The following is an 8,491-nucleotide window of genomic DNA, read 5'->3' on the forward strand; positions in this document are numbered from 1 at the left end:
AACCAAAATAATTTAAAAAGTATTATCACATAAGATATTATTTTAGAAAATTAAAAACTGATAAAATCAAATTAATTCAAGCCAATAAAATTCGTTTGGATTATATTTTAAATAAAATAAAATAAAATATTCAAAAACTTTAGGGGGCTAAAACTTAAAAGCCTAGGTAAATTGAATTATTTAATAACATAAGGACTAAGTTGATAGACTCTCTATAATGAAGGGATCCACTAGTCACTTTCACCGTTTTTTATGCCAATCAATTGGCTCTGCTGGAAAGATTTTTTCTTCTCCTGACCCCAAAACCCAGCCCTTAAATGCTCCAACTTCCTTTTCCTTCCTCATCTACAATTTCCTTAAGGTTTTCTTTCTTATACTGTAACAGCCATGGAGGCTGTGAACATGAAGAAAACAGACCCAAAAATAGTGGTGGCCGTGGACGAGAGTGATGAGAGCATGTATGCACTTTCATGGTGCTTAGCAAATTTGATTTCCCAGACCTCAACCAGCAACCTCGTCCTTCTTTATGTAAAACCTTCACCCCCTGTCTACTCTTCCCTCGACGCTTCAAGTAAGCCACCATTGCTTCTTTGTCTTCTTTGGTACTTCCTTAAGAACAAACAGATAATTAGAGGGTTTTTGGTTTTGCAGGGTATATGTTTTCCACCGATGTGATCGTAGCCTTGGAAAAATACGGCAGTGACATGGTGAATACAGTGATGAGAAGAGCCGAAGCTATTTGCAGAAAATCCACCACCAAAGTAAAAGCCTCTTTGTTTTTATAATCTCTACTTACTGTTTGATGATTTGCCTCTGTCATGGTTTATTGATGAACTCTGTGTGTGGGTGTGGGTGCGGGTGCAGATAAATGTGGAGAGAATCGTGGGGAGTGGAGATGCCAAGGATGAAATATGTAACATAGTGAGCAAAATCAAAGCTGATACGTTGGTGATGGGATGCCATGATTATGGTTTCTTCAAAAGGTATATAATAAAATTTTAATAAGCCAAGTGAGTTTTTTTTCCTTCTTGCTTAGTTGATGATGATATTTTCGGGGTCCCTGTTTTGGATTTTGAACAGGGCAATTCTGGGAAGTGTGAGTGATCACTGTGCTAAGCATGTTAAATGTCCGGTGGTGATCGTTAAGCACCCAAAGCAGATTTGAAGTTATCTTCTCCATTTTTCTTCGCGTAATATCATCTGATGCTTCCTACAAGAAGCATGGTGTAGGTGTTAAAAGTTGGGCACTGTATATTGTACTTGTCAATTCCAGGAGTAAAATCATGTTGTGCAGTAAAACTAGTAGGAAATAGATATATATATATCTTGCAAATATGACAGGATCAAATTAATATGGATCAATTTAGTACCTATATTATTAACAAGAATTAAATAAGTTCAAATTATAACACTATTAACATTTATGGTATAAAAATATCTGGAAAGTGCGGTTCAATTTCAAAAATGATTTTATTTACAAAATTTTAAAAATATTAATTCTATGAAATAGTAAATGACATTTTTTATATAGCAAATGTTAATTATATTTCAATTTGATTCTTTTTAGTAGTGTGGGATTAAATCGTTCCATTTAATAGTAAAAGGATTAATTTGATGAAGTCCCTGTAACAGAGGGGACTCTGAAGTACATTTACCCCCAGAGTTCCTCTGCAACTAAAAACCGGGAAGGGCTTTGTTGTAGACAAACTTGGTATCAAATCTTTTCCTGATATTAGTTTCAAGTTGGATCTTGTTTCTTTCACTTAAAATTGAAATGGTGTTGGTTTAATGATTTTTTTATGTAATATAATAGGGTAAATTATATTAATAGTGACTTAATTATTAGTATTTTTTGTTGTCCAATTATAAAAAATTATATAATAGTCATTCAACTATAAAAATTTATAAAATGATCCACAATTATTCAATTTCGTCTATTTTTTTTATCACTAGTTGGTTAATGATAGATTGTTTTTAAAATTGGCATATCAGTATTTTTATATTGTCATGATTAAAAAAAAAAATCTAATCCTTAATATTAACACATCTTGCAAATTGTTTTTTTATTATGTAGTTTTGCTATTCTTTGTGATACTTTCACCTAAAAAGATAAGGAAACAAATTTATCAGCTAAATTTAATTAAAAATATAAAAAAATGGAAACACCTAAAAATTTAAGATAATAATTTCAATATTTTTTCATTCATTTAAAATAAACCCTCAATGTCATAAAAAAAAGTAAAGCTACAAAAAAAGAGAGATTAAATTATATAATGTGTAAATGTTGAGTGTTAAATTTTTTTAGAATCAAGACTAAATCGACATAATTTATAAATGTTGAGGATTAAAATTGTTATTATATCAATTTAAAGACCTATCATCGGCAACTAGTAACAAAAAAAAAGAGAGAGAGAAAATTAAATAATTGACCATTTTAGAACTTTTCATAATTGAGTGACCAATAATTAGATAACTGCTAATGTAGTTTACTATGCATAGTTAGTCTATTAGGGGAATTTTCTTAAATTATGTAGTCATAGTAGCGTATGATTTTCGTGAGTACGGAGGATTGAAAAACAAATCTCTTACAAATAGTAGCAAAACTTAAATAAGAGTAGTAGTAAGGAGTTTGATTTCTCTCAAATAAAATACTGAGTTTTAATGTTGAGTAGTAGTAAGAGTTTAATCCAATTTAATTGGGATTTAATGTAATTATTAAAGGTCCGTTTGTTTACATGTAAAAGGTTTTACGGAAATGTTTTCTATATTTTTCTGTGTTTGTTTCATAGAAAACAGTTTGGTCAACAGAAAATGACTTACAGGTCAACTGAAAATAAGCATTTTTCTTGTAAAATGACTTACCCTTTTGAAAAGCGTAAGTCATTTTCCGGAAAAAAGCTCCTCAATAGATAATTTTACTTTTATTATAAAAATTAACTTAAATCAAGTTTAATATTATTATATTGATTTTTATTTTTAGTAATATTCAAAATATTCAAAATATTAATATAAAATATTATATTTTTAATATTATTAAACATACATATTTAATTATTTATATTTAGTCATATAATAAATTATTAATATAATTTATTATTTTTAATAAATTATTTAATATTTAAATTTTATTTTAATAGTAAATTTTAAAAACAATAATTTTAAATAATATTATTCACATATTATTGAAAATATCAATATTAATATTTTAATACTAAATATTTATTACAATTATAAATATATTAATAATAAATGTTTTTTAGTATAAATGTTAAAATATGTCATAAGTCTATATACTCTTCACAAATTTGCAATTTAGTTTTTGTACTTTTATTTTCAAGAATTTAATCCCTCTACTTTCCAAATTTGAAAATCAAGTCCAACTGCTGACATTGTTGATTTTTTTTTGTCAATTTTGTTAATGTCACATTTTTAAATAAAAAAATACTCAGTTGGTAGTCATGTAACTAAAAAATAATCGTTGCAATGAACTTAAATTTAACAAAATATTTTTAATATATGTAAAAACAATGTAAAATGTAAAATTATAGATATAAAATAAACTCAATTAAACAATGAAAAATAGAAATAAAATCTCAAATGTATGTTTGTTTAATTGAAAACGACTTTTATGAAATATTTTACAAAAGAAAATATTTTACGCAGACTCATTTAAACACCAGAAAATATTAACTTTTCTAGAAAAGTAAGTCATTTTTCGGAAGCCATTTTCAGTGAAACAAACAGAGTCTTATGTTAAAATTTTATAGAAAAAATATTTAATGAAAATTGTTATACCTTCGCCGTATCATCTTATGTTACTCAACACCCATGGTTAAACCTAAAATTTAGCAAAACTCATCTCGCAACCTTATTAAAAGCATAGTCTCAAACTTGTCTCACCAAAACATTACATCATTTGATGTAGATTCATCAATCTTTCACCTCCTTGAACTTAACAATGTCTCAACCAGTCACATCATGTAACTCCCTCACATCTACTCCAAAAATACTCGACGATTCGTCACTTCATCACTTGCATATATATAAAATAGAACACTTGATGGTTGAGACCGATGCTAAAGAGGCACACATACGAGATCAACTATATAGCCTACATTCTATTCAGACCCACTATTACCCTTTAAAACCACCATCCTTAAGAGAGTTTTTTAAAATGCCCAATTGCCTCCAATAAGGTGTGTTTGATACTATTTCGTCACAATTATCCTTCTGGATTACATTCAAAATCATTTTGGGCAACGCAAAAGCGTCCTATGCGTTTTGGCTGGAGCATGAGGCATCGCTAAAGAAGAAGTAACTACCCTGGACACTAGGTATTTAGTATACAAACGTGGGTTTAAAAGTAAATAATAAAATATATAATTTAAAAAAATAAAAAATAAAAATTTAAATTATGAGTAAAACGAAATATAAATATATATATATTCTTAATAATCATTTTCTAATTTAATCATTGCAAAATCTTAATATCACATCATCTCAAAACTAATATCTCATCAAAATTAATCTTACCGTAATAATAATATTCCACACTATATGCATTGTGAGTAATAAAATATTTTATATAATTTAATTATTATAATAAAAATAAATTCAATCAGTCGGCAAAAACTATAAATTCTTCAACCTCAGACGCCAATTTATGGAATTTAATTATGAAAGATTAACATTTTTTTCAAATTCAATTAATTAAAATTTTAGCTTGAGCTCGACTCTATCAAGAAAGAACAAAGATGTAGATGTAAGCATTTTTATTTTATGGGAAACATCACTTCCTTGAAAATCAGCTGACCATATTTACGACCCTAGCTCCTCGCTCTATGGATTTTTAGTCAAATTTGATAGTCATTTTCTTCTATGATATGAACCATACCAAGGGTTTGATTTGAATTAAGACGACCATCTTTCACGATTTCGAGCTCGACCCATTTCGATTCTCGGTATACCCAGACCCGAACCGTATTAAAACGATGTTTCTTTTGGATTGGTTCTACGGTGTTCTTGCTTCCCTTGGTCTATGGCAGAAAGAGGCTAAGATCTTGTTTCTCGGTCTCGATAACGCCGGCAAAACCACTTTGCTTCATATGTTGAAAGACGAGGTTCGTTTTCCCATTTCGCTCTGTTCTTTTTTTTAAAAAAATAAGTTTATATGATTTTGAATCTCTGAATCAATTTCCGTCGCTTTTGTTAGTCTAATTTTTTCCAGGTTTATATGATTGGTTAACTAATTGAGAAATTTGAGTTTCTTTTCTAATTGGGAAATGAGGAAAATTTTGATGTTTGATTATTGCTGAACTGTTTTGCAGAGATTGGTTCAACATCAACCAACTCAGTATCCCACATCGGAAGAGCTTAATATTGGGAAAATCAAGTTCAAAGCTTTTGATCTGGGTGGTCATCAGATTGCTCGTCGAGTCTGGAAAGATTACTATGCTAAGGTAGCTTAAAAGCTCAAAGTAAATGCTTTTCACTAACATGATGGTTATTAGTTTTAGTGATACAGCATTCACTGAATCTGTTTCCTTACAATTTCAATTGGCTGCAATTCTTAGTCATTTGTTTTCAGAGTTTTTAATCTCTTGTTTTTCCATTTTCATATCATTTTTTAATTGGTAGATTTTGGTATATTTTTGTCATTGTTTGGTAATTTATACTTGCTTTCTTCACTATGAAAATAGGCTTCAAGAAATCATTTATTGTCAGGAGTTTAACCATCATTATTTATATGTTGTTTTCTTTCTGATTATATCATTATCATTTTGTTTTCCTGTCACCCATTCTGCTTTTGCTTTTCTCTTTGATTACTATTTTTCATATAAATGCACCCGAGCTATCTTCATGTACAGTCTAGTAGTCAATGGAATTTTACTGTCTCGTGATGCATGAGAAACCAAAGAAGAATATCTCTAACATACTTTTATATGCTAATATCTTTATTATTTCATGGCCATAAATTTTCTGTAGGGATGGCCATAAAAGCTTATTTATTACATATGTATTACAATAGTTAGGCATAAAATAAAGAATAGTTAGTACAAATTTGAACTTGAAATTAAAACGATAAGTAAAACTCTAGTAAAAAATAAGACTTTCAAAATCAGCGAAAAATTTTCCTCCTCTTTCCCCAAAACAAGCCATGTGAGTGGCTAAAAATTACTAATTGAAATTAGTTTATTGGTAACTTAAATACTAAAACATGGTGAAAAAATAATACTCCCACCAATTGTAGCATAAATGATATGTTTAGCAGATTGACTTATTTCTCTAGTTGTTTAGGTTGAACACGGGTCTTGTACAGTAATGGAAAGCCTGAACTCTGGTTATCCAATCTGTAAGTAGTTGGCTTTTTGTCTTCTATAAAAGTGTGTCTTCTTAATATTTTATTCTGCATAGTGACCAAGTATTATCTGTGGAGCTGTAGCTTTCTACAACCTAGTAGCTTGCTGTTGGTTGCTCCTCGCTGGGGCGTGAGGTGGTTTTCTTTCCTTATTTCTGCTCAATGATTTATTTTTGCGCCAAAACAAGCCTCACCGTGGGCAATGTCTACCTGGGTGCTCAATAAGGTGATCTTGAATTGCTGGCTGGAAGTTCAATGTCATATGGTAGAAGTGTTGTGCACGGTTCTATCAACCATGGTCAATGCTTTCAAGCAACATGGGATTTTTCTGTTTTAGCTTTTAGTACATTCAGGAGATCCAATTATACCTTTTTCTCATTTTGATTGGTTTTCTGTTGTACCTTGTTCTTATCGTTTCTTGTTATAAGCTATATATTGTTTGCCTTGTCTCGAGTGTTTTACTTTGAATTGTGCATTTCTGGGTCAAGGTTGATGCTATGGTGTACCTGGTAGATGCCTATGATAAAGAAAGGTTTGCAGAATCAAAGAAGGAACTGGATGCACTCCTTTCCGATGAGGCCCTTGCCAATGTCCCGTTTCTTATACTAGGAAACAAGATCGATATACCATACGCTGCCTCAGAGGACGAGTTACGATACCATCTCGGGCTCACAAACTTTACCACCGGCAAGGGTAAGGTAAACCTGGCAGACTCAAACGTCCGTCCACTAGAAGTATTTATGTGCAGCATCGTCCGCAAAATGGGTTACGGCAATGGCTTCAAGTGGATGTCTCAATATATCAAATAGAGAAAATGGTCTCAAAGATGCAGTAGGAAAGATCTTACAGGGTGCCAAACCCCAAATTCCATAACTCCCAACTTCAAGGGGGGGGACAAAGAAACTGTATTCATCAAACTGTTAGAAACTTAGCCCCTAAGTGGGTTTTAAATTGGATGTATTTGGTTTTGAATTTGTGTGATAGGGAGGTACTAATATCCCTCCTCACTCCCCTTTTTTTCCATGTCTTGAAGAAGGTGGCTACCAGAACTAGAAAATGGCAAGTTAGATTTCGCTGTGAACTTTGGCCATTCAAACACAGTAAGATAATTCAAAGGGTCTAATTATGGTTCTGGTCTGTCTGGATTTAATCTATCTACTTTAACTTAATATAATTTGATCTTATTAATAGGTCTAAATTGTTTACACCATTAGTTGTTATCATTAAAGTTATGATTTGTTTTCCTGTCATTCGATTATGTAATGAGGGGCAAACTCATGCCCACTAGAGGTGAGTTTGTTTGGTTCGGTTTGCTTGTATTTTTTTTAATTTTTAGACTCATTTTGACAAAATAAATTTTATTTTGTGGATATTAGACATTATTTAATAAAGTTCTTCAAATTCTTTTTCATAAAATTTTTAACTAAATAGAAAAGAGGTAATCAACAACTATTTTAGAAAAATATATAAGAATTTTAAATTGTTTTCATTAATTTAAATATAAAATATTTATATTTACATGATAAAAATATAATTAATTAGAAATTAAATAATAATAATTCAATTTGGGTTTAACTTGCATTTTAAAAACCGTTGATTTTAAGTTTACTGATGTCTTCTTGGTCAACCCTAACGTCCACAGGCTACACTGGCATGAGCATAGCCCACAAGTACCCTTTGTTTCAACCACGCTGCAACTAGCACACAGCTCACAATATATTAATAATCCGAGACTGAGTCTCCCCTGCAAAGTCTGAAACTTAAATCACACGTCCACTTTCACCGCCATTGTTTACCATCTTCTTGTCAACTCCCTTTACGTGTCCCTTCTTTTCAATAATTAAACAATTCATTCTTTGACTCATCCGCCTCCTTCCATAATATATATACCCATGCACCCTCCACTACTCACTTTCAAGTCTCCCCAATATATTCTCCTTTTAACTTCTTTACGTAAACCACTTCCTTTCGCAGAGTTAATAACTTTCAACTTACATGGGAAACATTACCTTTAGCTGCTTCGTTCCGAACAGTAAAGAAATGGCTAAAATAATCGACGCTCGAGGGAACCTTAAGAAAGTTAAGCTGCCAGTAACGGCGGTGGAGGTGATGATTGAAGAACCAGGTCATGTC

At 30.9% G+C, this 8,491-nt stretch overlaps 2 protein-coding genes and 1 long non-coding RNA gene across 3 annotated transcripts; all 3 read left to right on the forward strand.

The window, feature by feature from the left end:
• The first annotated feature begins 214 nt into the window (after nucleotides 1-214).
• On the forward strand, nucleotides 215-1,299 carry LOC107946029 (universal stress protein A-like protein). The gene is made up of 4 exons (XM_016880211.2): nucleotides 215-571; nucleotides 652-761; nucleotides 865-983; nucleotides 1,081-1,299. Exons 1-4 carry the CDS (start codon nucleotides 388-390, stop codon nucleotides 1,163-1,165), a joined length of 498 nt encoding a protein of 165 aa, XP_016735700.1. The 5' UTR covers nucleotides 215-387; the 3' UTR covers nucleotides 1,166-1,299.
• Nucleotides 1,300-4,670: 3,371 nt separating this feature from the next.
• LOC107946030 (GTP-binding protein SAR1A) lies at nucleotides 4,671-7,556 on the forward strand. Its single transcript, XM_016880212.2, has 3 exons — nucleotides 4,671-5,120; nucleotides 5,328-5,459; nucleotides 6,847-7,556. The coding sequence occupies exons 1-3, from the start codon at nucleotides 4,992-4,994 to the stop codon at nucleotides 7,165-7,167; spliced, it is 582 nt and encodes a 193-aa protein (XP_016735701.2). The 5' UTR covers nucleotides 4,671-4,991; the 3' UTR covers nucleotides 7,168-7,556.
• LOC107946031 (uncharacterized) lies at nucleotides 5,466-6,736 on the forward strand. The gene is made up of 2 exons (XR_001696808.2): nucleotides 5,466-6,352; nucleotides 6,443-6,736. It is a non-coding gene; the product is annotated as an uncharacterized lncRNA (long non-coding RNA).
• Nucleotides 7,557-8,491: the final 935 nt, after the last annotated feature.

Source organism: Gossypium hirsutum, chromosome D12 (genome assembly GCF_007990345.1).
Source record: "Gossypium hirsutum isolate 1008001.06 chromosome D12, Gossypium_hirsutum_v2.1, whole genome shotgun sequence".
Lineage (NCBI taxonomy): Eukaryota > Viridiplantae > Streptophyta > Magnoliopsida > Malvales > Malvaceae > Gossypium > Gossypium hirsutum.

Bases quoted from the DNA above. Each gene is read 5' to 3' on its own strand.
- LOC107946029 (XM_016880211.2), top strand. From the start codon at position 388: ATGGAGGCTGTGAACATGAAGAAAACAGACCCAAAAATAGTGGTGGCC. The intron at 572-651 runs GTAAGCCACCAT...TTGGTTTTGCAG, and splicing joins CTCTTCCCTCGACGCTTCAA to GGTATATGTTTTCCACCGAT. The intron at 984-1,080 runs GTATATAATAAA...GATTTTGAACAG, and splicing joins GATTATGGTTTCTTCAAAAG to GGCAATTCTGGGAAGTGTGA.
- LOC107946030 (XM_016880212.2), top strand. From the start codon at position 4,992: ATGTTTCTTTTGGATTGGTTCTACGGTGTTCTTGCTTCCCTTGGTCTA. The intron at 5,121-5,327 runs GTTCGTTTTCCC...ACTGTTTTGCAG, and splicing joins TTCATATGTTGAAAGACGAG to AGATTGGTTCAACATCAACC. The intron at 5,460-6,846 runs GTAGCTTAAAAG...TTCTGGGTCAAG, and splicing joins GGAAAGATTACTATGCTAAG to GTTGATGCTATGGTGTACCT.